We start from the raw sequence: 14,436 nt of genomic DNA, 5'->3' as shown, positions 1-14,436 counted from the left end.
GCCAATCTGCGAAGAGTAAGATATTCGGGCATACCTACGTCGCTGATATGCATATAACCACAGGAGAATCGAGGGCAGCCGACCCCCCCCCCCCCCCCCCCCCAATATTTTATTCTACCGCTCCTCCTAGAAGCGTGAATTGTCAGGTGATGGTATGCCCGCCCGCAACCCCAATAAAAATTGAGAATCAAACCCATCAACGCAAACCACCAACCCTCCCCCCCCCCACACACACAAATACGTATAAACATTCTTCATTCTTACGCCGCTCTTTCACGTATGCATGAACAAAAGAAAAAATCAATGACCGATGTTTTATATATAGCATCTATGAAATGCTTTAAGACCTCGTTATTTGACTGCGGTTAATTACCGATGATTCAGAGCAGTCCGCGAGTGACTGGCGTTTTCCGTCTCCCACGACGACGCTCCGCGCGGCCGATGCCAAGACTAGGAGCTGCTCCGCATGCTTCGCGCGTTCGCTCGGATGTCTACACCGCTCAGCGTCGCAGAAACTGCGCATCTTGGAAGCCAAGCATACGCGCGCGAGAGGCACGGCTTCAAACGCGCGCAAAATTGCGCAGTTGGAAGGTCGCAGAGTCGATTCTCCTCTTCCGCCGAGCGCGGACGACGCCATTTGTAAACAGAAGCACCGTTGCCCAGGCGACGCGTCCGTCGGCTCTCGCAGCCAACGAGAACAAACGAGGCCGTCGCGAGACGGGCGAGAGGAGCCAGCCAGCAGCAGGGTGGCGGCTGCCGAGTGCGAGAAAATCTACGCGTGCCTGTGTAACTTCACGACGACGAGCGATTTCTTCGAACACAGGTGCGTAGCGAAGGCACCCCTATTTTGTTTTACTCTATTGTACGCGACCTGAGATTTCCGTCCGCGATCTCCGGAGACAGTTTTGCGTGGCGTAGCCGTCAATTTTGACCGGTTATTTTAGTCCGAGAAGTGCAGCGTTCGGGCGACGGCGCCCAAGTTTCTATTTCTGTGTTGGAGATTTCGTGAGTTGGTTCTCGTCCTACGGCAAGTGGCCCGTCGGAGCAACTCGCTGCGAAACCAACGAAACCGTTTCGTCTTACGGACCTCACCGGTATTGTCATCTCAAGCAGCTGTGAGTGCTGACCAATTTTCTCTATCGTCCCGTTGGTACGGGCTCAATGGGAGCCGAGTTAACGGTGTACGGGCAGGCGGCATTCGTCCCCAACGTCCCGAGACGGCGACTGCAACTCCGCCGCTCGCCGTGGTTGTCACATTGTCCTCGCGTTTTTCATTCGCGTACTGGCCGTCTTCCGAGAAGCCGGGGTTTGTCGCACCTTTGACGCCACTGCGAGTGGAGTGCACATTTTGAGGGTCTCCTTTTAGGATGATGCGGCGCGGCATGCGGCGAGCGAGGGAGCACCCGTCTCTTCCTCGGCTATATTTATCCTCGGTCCGACGTTGTTTGTAGACTGTGCTCTTAACATCTATATGCTTTGTTCCTAAGCGCAGTTGCGATTTCACGGCGCGTGTATTCGTTACGTCAAAACCGCATGAGATACGACCGTACGGGCGCCACGCGCCGTACGAGCCCCGCCGCTGGTATCTTGAAAACAAATACTGTTGCTAAGAAGAGCTGATTGCCTTAGTGCGGCGTTGTAAGTTTGTAGTCGCTGAAGGCACGGAAGAGAGCTTTCCACAACAAGTTAGTGTAAAAAAAAAAATTGCTAGTAAGTTCACGGTGACCGACTTTTACGTGCTGTAGAGGTGATAGCGGAAGACTGTCGTAAGGCGTGGTCGGATACGGAAGCAAGGCGTGCCGATATTTCTGTTGCCTACTGTTGCCGCTGGGTCCGCCTTTTCCCGAGTCATTGGTTATAAAAAGCGGGCGAGGAATGACTGCGCCTGATTCCGTTCAATTTAGTGCCGTGGGACTGCCTGTTGAGCATTAGCATACTTGTTGATCGGCGGCGCGATAGGTTCCCGAGCGTTAGGTGCTACCCTTGGATGATTAAAAGTGCTTTTGTCTTCTAAGCAGGTCTTAGCGGTGGGTCAGTGTATGAGGTGTGTTGGAAGCATTATCGTATGCATAAGGCATTGTAGCCACGGCGACCTTGTTAGGGCGGTTCCGTTTGTCTTGCCACTGTATTCAAATATTGACGTAAATTGCTTGTGAGCTTATTGGGAAGAAATAAACGCGCGTGAAATCTGCCTTGTAAAGCATTAGTATTCTGCAGTGTCACAGTTTCGGGCAAAACTAGCGGTAATATGTCACACTGCAGATGCACTAATCTGCCCATTATGATTTCTGATACATAATAGCCAAAGATATAGTATTTATTTTTGTAAACCCTGAAAGTATGCAGATATCTGGCTTAATTTATTTGCTTGTCGTTTCATGCTAAGTATGTTGTGTACAAGTAGCCTTCCCTAAAACATACTTTTGGAGGATGTTGTTGGAAAAGAATTAGCATATGTGATGTCTTCAATTCTGGTTTTGGGGGCATGTCAGTGTCATCATGTGCCAACACCTTTTTTTTTCCCCTAAAATGTGCACAGTGTTCCCATGCTCCTCGTTCTCATTGCAATGACCGGGCAGTTGTTCGAGTTAAGAAAGCTATGATGAGGTTTCTTTAATCAGCTAAAACTGCTGCCGATGAGCTTATTTTGTGCGGGAAATATCCAACAGGCAATGACATTTATATAATTTTGCAAAACTTACAATTTTTAGCTGCATTCAGGATACAATAGTTCATGTTGAGTTGTTTGGAGTGTTAGGCCATCTTTACTTTGCATACTGCAACAACTTTGAAGCTTACGTCATGGGTGGTGTGGATGTTTACTCTGCCTAGATTGTCCCAAGAGACTTTGTTGTTCAATTTAAAAGCTGATAGTGTACTTGCTTTGACTGTCGGTGGCGGCAACAGCGAGAAGGCAGGAAACGGGCAGTCATGAGTATCATCAGTGTCAAGACGACGACCCACAGGGTCACGACGCGTGTCAGGACACACCATCGTGTGTCCACCACAAGCCTCGATGAGAAGCCGGCGTGAGTGCCAAGTCTCAGCTTGGTCGCATGGGAGTGTAGTGATTGGCCTCGAGCAAGTGTTTCCCAGTTTTGCCTGGATTTTGCCCCAAGTGCATCCCGTACAGCTCCCATTTGTCTGTCCTTCACTGCATTGCATGGAGTGGTATGTCTGGAAGGATCAATGTCATGTCTCCAGTCTTCAGTGCAGTTCTTTACACTTGTGTGCATAGTCAAGAGTTGCATTCCACCAGTGGGAATAATACCGTGGTCTACTGGCTGCAACATACCATAAACCAGTTCTAGTTACTCTTCTCAATGTACACTTATCTTAACTACATTCACATAGGTTATTACATTATTGCTAACTCCCATTTGCAGAAGTTGGCACCCGTGTGTGTCCATTCATTTTGTCCATACACTTGTACCTCTTATTAAAGCTGTGACAACCTCTGCCTTGAACATTATGGGTTAACTAGATTGAGGCAAATTTTGAAGTTACTCCCTCTTGGTGAAAAATGTGTGGGCTGTACAGAATTTCGAACATTAAAAATTGGTGGACTAGAGGCGTAATTTTGCTTTGCACTGTCTGTGCTTCTCTTAATATTTTAGTGCTGCAATAATCGAACTTTGTAAGCTCTGTTGGGGCGGTCTTAAGGTTACTGAGCATTGGTAATACCTTTGCACAACCTTCGTGTATGTATGTGCGATGACATGTCACTCTGTATGAAAGAACGCTCAAGGGGCGTGGCATGTCTTGTGTGGACATTGTTTTAGCAAATCCGCCACCCAACTCTCCACTAAAGGGTGAGAGCACCAGCATCGAATAGCATGCATTCTTTGGGTGTTTACTGTGGTGAGTTTTAATAATGTACTAACATGTTGGTGTTTGACCTTTTGTTTCAGTAATTTAATCCATGACCGACTAATACTGCATCTTGAGTGATCTTGACTAACTCTGTGCTGCACGGAGTTCTTTACTGTTTTAGTTTCTGCTTATATTACTATGCTTTCTGTACCAGTGTTTGGAAAACTTAGAGATAAAATACTTTTGTTGGCTATTGACTTTAAGCTGTGAAAGTAGACATGTTGTGTTTTTATAGCTCATCTTCCAGAATTATAAATTGAACTTGAAATGGAAAGCTGTTGAATTTTGACAAATTTTTTTCAATGCCTAACATTTTGTCATGCAGTTTGTATAATTTGTAGAATGCTATACTCTTCCAAGTGGTTGGTTACCTTTGATAGCAGTCATATTTACTGCTGCTCAAAAGCTAGCAAGATTATCTAGTATAATTATGATGGAGTCTCTGGACAGTTGCTTCAGCCAAATTATTTTGACTGTTCATTATGTATGTCAACCTTTACTCTAGGAAAAACAGAAGGAAGGTGGGAGATGGAAATTGAAGACAATGAGCAAAACAAGAACAAGGTGAAGATGGGAGCCAACATTTCGATGAGTCAACTTGAAAAAGACAAGTCCACTTATTGAAACGTTGGCTCCAACTTTCAACTTGTTCTCATTTTGCTAACCTTTACTGTAGACATTTAAATGTTAGATTGTCTGGATTAAGTAAACATTGAAGTGTTGCACTTAAAACCAATACTGATACTGACTTGTGCAGTTTCATGCAGCCTAAAAGATAGGCTGACAAACAACAGAATTTATTTATTCTTATTTATGCTAGCAACCCAGTAATCATGTGCTGGTTTCTTTCCATGTAAACTTGTCAGGCTCCATATGGCTGAGAACATCATGAAGGACGTGAAAAAGTATGCCGACATGGACATCGATGAACTTCTATCCAAGCTGTCTCCGGAAGAACTGGAGCAACTTGGCAACATGGTGGACCCAGATGTGAGTGCTTCCTTTATGGATGCAATGGCAGCCACTACATTCTCACTGATAAGACCCTTGGGACTTGCACTCATTTCAGCGGGGGGGGGGGAGGTGGGTTGTGACTTTGAACGGCAGGCTGTTCTCTTCGTTAGTGCCAATTAACAGACTGTTCAGTGAAAAAGTGTTATTGAACCCCTGCCCTGGCATCAACAAAATCAAACATCAAGGCTTGTTTAGTAATATTTATTAGTACAGGATTAGGTTTGAAACTGTTGACAGGCTGTTTGGGCATGAACTTGTAAATAGTCAAATGTAGCCAGGCCCCTGCCTGGCTACATCCCTGAGGCTAGAGGACTCAGGCTCACCTCCCTTCTTTCCCTCGAATAATTTCTCCTCCTTCTCTCAGTGGGAGTAATCTGTGGCTTTCTATAAATCAAAATTGAAGAAGGCAGAGGAGCCGAGCATGTAACATGTGGGCTGCCTGCAGTTTTCTAGTGGTTTGTGGTATTGCGCGGCAAAGTATTTATTCCCTTGCTTTGATCAGTGAACTGTAATTTAGTTGGATATCAACAAGAAGTGCATTGCAATATTGTGATTCCACAGCTAACAATTTCTTTGTGTGTAGGAGCAAGACTGTTTATCATTAGGAATACAGATGGGACAAAAAAAAAAACACAATCGGAAAGCTTAAGGATGCAGTGTTGAAATTCCTGGTTTGCTTGTGCCATTTGATAAAAATTGCACAGTCCAGGTGCTGGAGGTGTTGCTAATGTAAGGACACACTTTTACTCAGCAGTGTGAGTGCCTGCCATCTGATATACTGTTGGTCTCAAAGGTCTGCGAGGTGCAGGTATTGCAAGAAAATTTCTGTGCACTCCGTGCCTGCAGACATTGCCATTGTCACATATACTACTATAGTCAGTGACTAGTCAAGAATGCAAGAGAGGCTCTTCACAAAAATTCGTGGTGTGCATGCCTCCTGTCTCTGCACACTTCAAAAAATAGCATCCTTACATGTGCCACCCACACTAAGAGGAGGCGTCCAGTTGTCCAAGCAACAATGAGCACACCATGCACAATTGATCCCTTCTCAGACATGGGTATCACTCATGCTCTTGCAAACCGCACCAGGTTGGGGAAGTTTTCCATCATCGAGGCGTCTGAGCAAAGTGAAAGCGGTCTCATGATGCAGAGGGGAAGGGAGGAGAGGAAGACCAGGGCCGGTATAGCGTGAGGCCTTCTTCCACTTGATTCTGTTCTTATCATCTGCTGCTCATGACTGGCTGATCATCACTCAGACCACCGATGAAGCACAAAAAAGAAAATAATGGTAGCATTACCCCAGCCCAGGACAAAGCAAATTGCTGGTGCACGTATACACATTTTCTTTGAAGGGTACGTGTCGCTAAATTCTTAACTTCGCACTGACTACAGTGCAATCTGCAAATATGAAGTCCGCATAATGTGCCCATGCTGCAGAAATAGTCTGCTTTTAAAGCGAAAGCTTTACTGGCCACGAACTTGCGATTTCGCCTTGGTGGTGCTTCGAGGAGGCACATGACGTCACAACGTACCTTGCCACGGATATTTCTCTCTCTCTCTCTCCCTAGTCACTACACTACTGCGCATGCGCCACTAGTAGCACCGAGCCACAGGTGTTCCACCGCTGCACAGCACCGCGCCTGTCTGCCGCCGCCGTGTGGTATGACGTCACACCGCGTTCCTCGTCGTTGCACTCGCCTCTGCTCGCTTCGCCAGCTGCGTCGGATGCCTGATAACATGTTCGAGGATTGAAAAGGAGAGCTCACGTGCACTGCAACCACAGTTGAGGCGGCAGTATGGACGGCGACAATTCTGATAAGCAGGAGCAGGCCTGGAATCGACATTGGAACGAAATGAAGAGGAAACGAATCGCCCAGGAAACAGACGAATAGCGCGCCAAACGACTGGCTAAACGCCACAGCATAGCTAGACAACCAGACTAACCTGGACTTGCAATCAAGATTAACCAAGGCTAACCATGCTATGCCTTAGCTTTCGCTACATATATCGTGGCATAGCCGAGCTAAGCCACTGCCAATTTTTTTTCATAGCTTCTCTGCCTCAGATGCTCTCTCCACAGGGCTGCAGTGTTGCCCTTGCGTTGCCTTCGTTTGCAAGAATGCATTCTAGATCAGCGCAGCAGCATTAATTATTCTTTCTTGCAATGAGCTAGCAAAAGATGACCGGTGATCCCTAGAAAATTCTAGCAATCTCTTGCAAGCCATCCTCCTCTTTTGCAACAAGGTATTGGGAGCTCCTTTGCAGACGAGAGGGAGGGGTGTGCCTCCAGGTGTGGCCTGCAAATTTGCAAAATAAATATATTGGCCTGTTTGATTCTTTGTACATCCAGCACTAGATTAACTGAGATTGAATGTTCCTCACTCAAGCTCGACAATGTGTAATGTCTCAGTAAAAAATTACAACTTGCTTCAGTGAGACAGTTGGTAAAACACCGCCGAAGGAAAGCTTTATCGCAGAACACCGCAGAAGGAAAGCTTTATCGATTGTACAGAGACAGTGTATGACATTTTAAGACTTAAAAGGACCCATGGACCTTACCATTGAGCCCTACTTATGTATATCGCTGAAACTAGCTTGCATTTGTATACTTGTATATTAGGCTAACTTCTGAAATAAACTCACACACACGCAAAAAACGTATCCTTTAGCAGAGCCTCTGTACATGCGTTGTACTGAACCGAGGCATGTTACCCTTTATCAGTGCCTCCTTACACGTGCCGCAGACTTGAAAGTCCCCAACGTCCTTGCCGGGAAAGCACCGAGTCAGCACATTCACCACCTTCTGCCATCGCTCTTCCGACCGTGTGCCGTTGATTTTCGCGAGGTCACTATTAAAGCATAGGCGATCTCATACTCGGCAGCTTGATCTGAAGTTGCGAACGAGAAAGTCTCTTTAGAACCTTGCGTAGGCACCGTCGAATTCTGGCACTGTGCCCTCGTGGTATCAACGTCTCATTGTGGCATTCTCGGCGTCGCGATATGCGTCATCGGCTCTTGCTTGTCGCTTACGTACCACATCGCATACATGCTTTTCTTCTCAGGCCACAGGGTTGGAATGACGTCGATGGTCTCTCTCCCGCCGCTGCTCTCGCTGTCACTCCTCATAGAGACGCTGCTCTTCAAGCATATGGATCATGCGTGGCCTTCCCCTAGCAACGGTGGAGCAAAATAATACCAAGAATTCTCCTTGGTCACCTTATCAAGCATACATAACGTCACACACTGCATCATACATTTACAGAAACACTGCTGTCACAGAGGGCCATTTTAGGTACCGGTGGCTGTTAAACTGGACTCCGATGCAAGCAGCAATATGCGTTTGCTTTTGTTGTTAGCTCTTTCACTTCTTAGGTTTCCACGCAGATGCCATAATATCTCGGATCCTAGCCATAGACATCTTTGCAGTAAAGCATGCGAGTGTTGTTATTGATAAAATAATTGTGCAACTAATAAAGCACTTCCCACCAGACCCTCGCCCTAATTAAAAGGCAAGCCAGTCTGATACAAGCGAGAGTTCCTGCGCCAAACACAGAAAATTGGCGGAAATTGAGCCACACTGCGCCAGAACGGCTTCGGCATGTGTACTCCGGCAATGGCCGCGAACAGTGAGTGGATTCATTCTCCAAAAAAGAGTGCAGCCGTTCACATGCCACTCGCCATGCAATGGTGCCTCCTGCACAGAATTTTCACACTTGTAACACTGGACTTTTCAGTGCTTCTGGCAACTGGCTGGTGTGCACGTGGCCAATTAGGCGGCTGTATTTAGAATGTACTGGAATATGGTTGAGTAGGATGAGCAGCACGGCGTTCCTTATAGCTGAGGCACAAAACAGTAAAAAGTAGGTGGATGGCGCTGCAAGCGAATTAGATATTAGGGAAGCACCTGCTGCAGCGCATTCAGCAGGTGGGCGTCTCTGTCTCCAGGGCTGGTATAATGTAAAACTATTCTAATCTGTTGTTATGCTCATATGGGCGAGGCCTGAGTCATTTGGCCTAACAGCTGATTTGGTATGAAAAGTCTTAGTTTAGCCCGAAAGGCAAAGCATTGATTGCAGTAGCACATTAGTAGACAGCGATACAAAGTAAAGATAGTAGATTTATTGGCCGCATAAGCCTGTAAACATTCGCTTACTAACTAAAGTAACAAGCATGGGATCATGTTGGCACAAGCAGACATGGACAGATCTCACTCGATGACCGCGGAAACCCTCTGTCAAAACAGTGGAGTGAAGAAACGCTCCAGCAGTATCAAGCGAATTGATTTTTGTGCTGCCTTTCACTTCGACATGATCTAAGCAGAAAAACGCAGCATACACGAAGCTATCAGCACTTGCACTCTGTCGCCATCGCAGATCGCTTTAACATAGGGCTCACACGGCCGCGCCATACCCAGCAGCCGCTGTAGTAGACTGCCCCCTCCCCCCAGTGCCTTCCGCGTGACTGAAGACTGTGTGAATCCTCCCCGCTTTGCTCCCTTGCCCATGCGAGATTGAGCCTCCATTGCCAGCTCACCCTCGTACGCTTTCACTTGCACATACTGCAGAGCATATGGTGCACGGCGACGATGTTATCGCCCGTGGACTTTATATGGAACATCATGGCGATGTCAACAGCAGAAATGCGCCTGGAATGTCCATATAATTGCTATCGCAATAAAAGCAGATTGCAATAGCTTTACGTTATACTAGCCCAGGTTTGATCGTGGCTCTCTGGGTCTGCGGTGACATATCGTGATCCAGAAATCATATTACACCGATTAAACCGCATAGTTTGAGAGCATTTTCTGCTATCATCATGAGCATCGACGCAGGAACATGTAGTTAGATCATAGTGCCGCTGATGTTCACAGCTTGATAGGAAAGCATGCAGTGGGCCACCTCTCGACACACACTTCTATATTCTAGTAGGCTATTGCTGCAAATCGTGCTTCTACTGAGCGGTTCGTGTTGGTTTATTCTGTTTCATCGTTGTTTTGAAGTACACGGCCATGTTCCATATTTTACCAAAATTCAGGTTGGCCTGCTCCGAACTGCTTTAAAACCACATTTTATCTACTCCAATGTGCTCCAAAATGAAATTTAGTCTGCTCCAAAATTCAGTTTTACTTGTCCCAAAAATTGCTCCAAAATGACTTTGAGAAGTGCCACCCCTGTATCTTGCATAGGAAATAAACTGAACTCAATTGAGACAAACTTTGCACTTAATTCTGATAAGCAGGACAGTCAAACCTTCTTTTTATCATGTTTTCCATAAATTCTTGCTTTTCTGTCTAAGGTCCTTTCATATTTTTTTATGAAATGGAGCACAGTTTTTAAACACTCTTCATTCATGTGAAATTGAGTTCTGTCAGTTAAAGTTATTGAAACTTGCTAAATTTTAGTCTATGTCCAATGTAGTCCATCTTTACCCGCAAAAGTTAACTAGGCCTGAGCAGACAAGGAAAGAAATGTAGGACCTGCCTTGGCAACTTCAAAGCAGTAATGCCAGCATTCTTTTGTTTTTGCACCTTTTCTGGCTTAATGCACCTCCTCTCACAATAAGAGTGGCCTTGGTATTCAAGAAAAATATAAACCTGAACTTATTTTTTTCTTCCATGTCCCCTCATGCAGTATTCTTGTTAAAAGTGGTGTGAAAAAACAATACCTAAATACTCTCATGCAAGTAAGACCGTTTGTGGCATTTTGGCTGGCCATTGAGTAAAACAACCTTGCTTGCACAAAAAACAGAATAATAAGGGGTACAGTGACTGTACATTTCTTCACAACTTCATTTCAGTGCTGAAACCTGGCACTCAAACTTCAAGTAGCGCTGGTAGGGCATTGTGCACAACGAAGACACCCTTATTAGCCTTTCTCTGAGGCACTAATCTTGACCAGACACTTTAGTTGTATTTCACTGTTTGTGCTTGTGTTTGTTGCTTTGTTGTGTGGATGCATCATTTCATGTTACCACATCGTCTGGGGTAGTGTGTTGGATGTATGGCCATGCGGATATCTCCAGCATTCATTAAAGAGTGTTTCTCACTCTTGGCAAAGAAAACAAGGTTAAGTGGAAGGCTCGTGGGTAGTACAGCAGTCCTTCGCACTGGATTGAACAGTATATTTTGGGCTTTGTGACTTGTTTCCTTGTCTACGCTGAAAGCTGAAAAATGTTTCCTTTTTTCCCCACTCTGCCATGCGTCCTGAGACATAGGGTTTCTTTTTTTTCCCCCCCGCCCACTGCAGGACTCTCTAATACCACCATCGGAACGATGTCGGACACAAACCAAAAAGAAGCCGACGGGTCCCCTGAACCGGCGCCACCTGCTGCAGTTCCTCGAAAAGTTTGCACGGGAGCAGGAAGACTGGCCCGAAGCTAAGCCATTCCAGGCGGGATCAAAGCGAGGTGGGGCACTTGAACACTTCAGTCATCGTGTTTAAGACACTTGAACTCGGAGTTCTAAAAACTCTCCTCTGAAAAAGTGACATTCCCTGCCAGGCTGTGAATCTAATTTTCTAGGCAGAGAAATTCCCCATTTCTGACAACTTATTTCCACAAAAGTCTAAAACCTAATTAAAGAGGACAAAGGAAAAGCAGAAGTATTCAACAAGTATTTTCATTCAGTTTTTACAAAGCCATGTAGCATTGCTATTTCTTACACACCGACACCATTACCGGAAATGGAAAGCGTTGCCGTGAGCAAGGAAGGAGTGGAGGCTTTGTTGTTTAACCTAAACCTGCATTCAGCTCATGGACCTGATGGAATTTCTAATCATGTTTTGAAACAATGTTCGAGACAGATAGCGCCTTTCTTAGTAATATTATTCAACAAGTCACTAGATAATCAAAAACTGCCGGAAGATTGGAAGACAGCCAACGTGACTCCGATATTTAAAGAAGGTGATCGTACACACGTCGGCAATTACAGGCCGATATCTTTAACTTCCGTTTGCTGTAAGACTCTCGAACATGTCCTGTACTCTAATCTGATGAAACATTTTCAAACAAATAACTTTTTCACTTCGGCTCAGCATGGGTTCCGCTCTGGTTTTTCGTGCGTAACACAACTAGCCGAATTCACTCATGACATTGCACTCGGCCTGGACCACGGTGAACAGATAGATGCACTCTTTCTTGATCTGCGGAAAGCATTTGATGTCGTCCCGCACAATCTACTTTGCTTAAAATTATCATTCCTAGGCCTTCCTGAACATATTTTTGGCTGGATAAAGGATTATTTACACCTGCGCAAACAGCAAGTTGTTCTTAATGGGGTAAACTCTGCTCCAATGCACGTGCTATCGGGAGTGCCTCAAGGCTCTGTGCTTGGGCCTCTTTTGTTCCTAGTTTATATTAATGATTTAGTAGTAGGCCTTAATTCAACAGTTAGACTGTATGCCGACGACTGCGTCATGTATCGTGCAGTGAAATGTTATGCAGATATGTCTGTCTTACAGGACGACCTTGAAAAAGTTTCTATTTGGTGCAAGCGGTGGCAGATGACTCTGAATACTGGTAAATGCTACCATGTGCAGTTTACAAAGAAAAAGAAAAAATTCCCCAGTTCCTATTGCCTAAATAATATTGCACTCAGTACCGCTAAGGATGTTCAGTACCTCGGAGTTACGTTTTCTGAAACGCTTGACTGGACTAATCATGTTAACTCAATTAGCGCGAAAGCTTACCGTCTTCTTCACTTTTTCCGACGAAATTTTAAGCATTCTCCTTCATCACTGAAGGCAACCTTGTATTTAACAAACATCAGGCCTATTCTAGAATATGCATGCGTTATCTGGGATCCATACACTAAAAACCTCACAGAAAAAATAGAACGCGTCCAAAAGCAAGCAGCACGCTTCGTAACAGGAAATTATAATTTTACTACCAGAGGATCCAGAATAAGGGAAGGGTTGGGTTGGAAAACTCTTTCTTCACGCAGGAAAATCCTAAGATTGAAATTCCTTTACAATATATATAAAAGTAAAACTGGTATCGACAAAACACTGTTCATCAAGGAGCCGCATTACGTTTCATCTAGGAGAGACCACGCTAACAAAATTAGAACTTATCAGTGCCGTACCAATGTGTTTAAGTATTCATTTTTTCCTAACACGATTAGCGATTGGAATGAGCTCCCTAATGAAGTGATGGCAGCTTCTAGTTTTGAAAATGCTATTGAGAGTCATATTCTTTGATTGTTCTGTTATTCATCTCTGCACATACGCAACTTTTTTTTCTGTTTTGTTAGTTAGTTACTTTGTCACTCACTTTGTTTTGTACTTTGTTAGTTTCTATTCCGCTTTTGCGAATTTCAGTGCTTAAACTATGTTCTATTTACTGATGTATTCTTTTGATGTTGGTGAATATGTTTCCATTGTGACCACCTGTATTTTAACCCCCCTACGATAATGCCGTACAGGCGATGTAGGTATACCGAATAAATAAATAAATAAAAAATATCCCTGCATAGTTTCTTCTGCTGCTATATATGTTGCTGTGTAAAGGTCGACTTCAAATGTATGTCAGCTTTCCCCCAACTCGCTCATCGCAAATAGAAGAACAAAAGAGTATCGAAGTACAAGTCATGACAATAAATTTATTATCTGTAACTGAAGTCACAGCCCTTGTCTTGGCTTTTAAATTGAATAAAATTTGGCACCAGAGTTAGTGTTCAGTTCATGCCACTGTTGACGTTTAAGTTGGGATAAACCCAAGAAGCGACTTACACATGCAGTTGTACCATGGATGCCACCAGTGTGTGCATTGGTCAACTCAGCATACTGAGTGTGTGTTGATGTGTGCACTTATTTCCAAACAACATTGCATAAATAAATAAATAAATAAATAACTAAAGTGTCAACTTGCTATGTTTTACAATACAGGGTAGTTTATATTTTGTGTAGTTGCTTGTTAGTACAGATGACTTCCGTTAATTCAACCTTGGCGGGACCAACAAAACTGATGGAATTATCTGGAGGGTCGTATTAAGCAAGATGCAGAAAGAGTTTTGGACCTGTCATGCTATGGGAAGCACCTTGTAACCAGTCTCTTTTTCTTGACTTTTTCTTTCCTGGAAAAATGAAGTCACTTGACTTGAAACCTGTCTGATCATTATGTCATGCTGGGAAAATCCAGGCTAACTAGTACAGTCAGCCACAAAAGTTTATGGGCCACAGGATCTCGGGGGGGAAAATATTCAATTTCTGAGCAGCCTGTAACAGCAGTCAGTAAAACCAAACATCACAGTGTTGTTCATATATATTGGTAGAGGCTGTATATGTGAATACTAGGCTGCGCAGATATTCAGCTTTTTCTCAGATCTCGTGTTCCGTAAAATTTTGTGGTTGACTGTACATCTTGGTGCTCTATGATAGCAGTACAATTCCTTTGAAAAGTCGAACTGTGCCTCTGTGCATCTCTTCTTACAGCTGACGATTCATGACATGATGCAATGGGTCTGTCAGCTTCTGGAATTGTTATGGCTACTGCATGGTGTCTAGACAAAATCTATCCAGCACTTTTCTTAATTTTTTATGAGCAGTGTCGTAA

The 14,436-nt window shown here is 44.6% G+C and overlaps 1 protein-coding gene across 4 annotated transcripts in view; it reads left to right on the top strand.

The window, feature by feature from the left end:
- Positions 1-14,436, top strand: part of tmod (tropomodulin) — a 149,739-nt gene that overhangs the window by 105,693 nt on the left and 29,610 nt on the right. Inside the window, exons 1-4 of one of the 4 annotated variants that reach the window (XM_050178224.3) lie at positions 709-823; positions 2,908-3,029; positions 4,740-4,863; positions 11,133-11,292. In XM_050178224.3, coding sequence (XP_050034181.1) covers positions 2,932-3,029; positions 4,740-4,863; positions 11,133-11,292 — 382 coding nt within the window. In that variant the 5' untranslated portion in view covers positions 709-823; positions 2,908-2,931. Of the gene's footprint in view, positions 1-708; positions 824-910; positions 1,116-2,907; positions 3,030-4,739; positions 4,864-11,132; positions 11,293-14,436 lie in introns of those variants that run through there. The other 3 variants (XM_050178226.3, XM_055070847.2, XM_050178223.3) reach the window with 3 other exon arrangements.

This window comes from Dermacentor andersoni, chromosome 5 (assembly GCF_023375885.2).
Source record: "Dermacentor andersoni chromosome 5, qqDerAnde1_hic_scaffold, whole genome shotgun sequence".
Classification (NCBI taxonomy): Eukaryota; Metazoa; Arthropoda; class Arachnida; order Ixodida; family Ixodidae; genus Dermacentor; species Dermacentor andersoni.
Note: the sequence above shows the minus strand (reverse complement) of the source record. Positions and strands in the feature narration are given on the sequence as shown.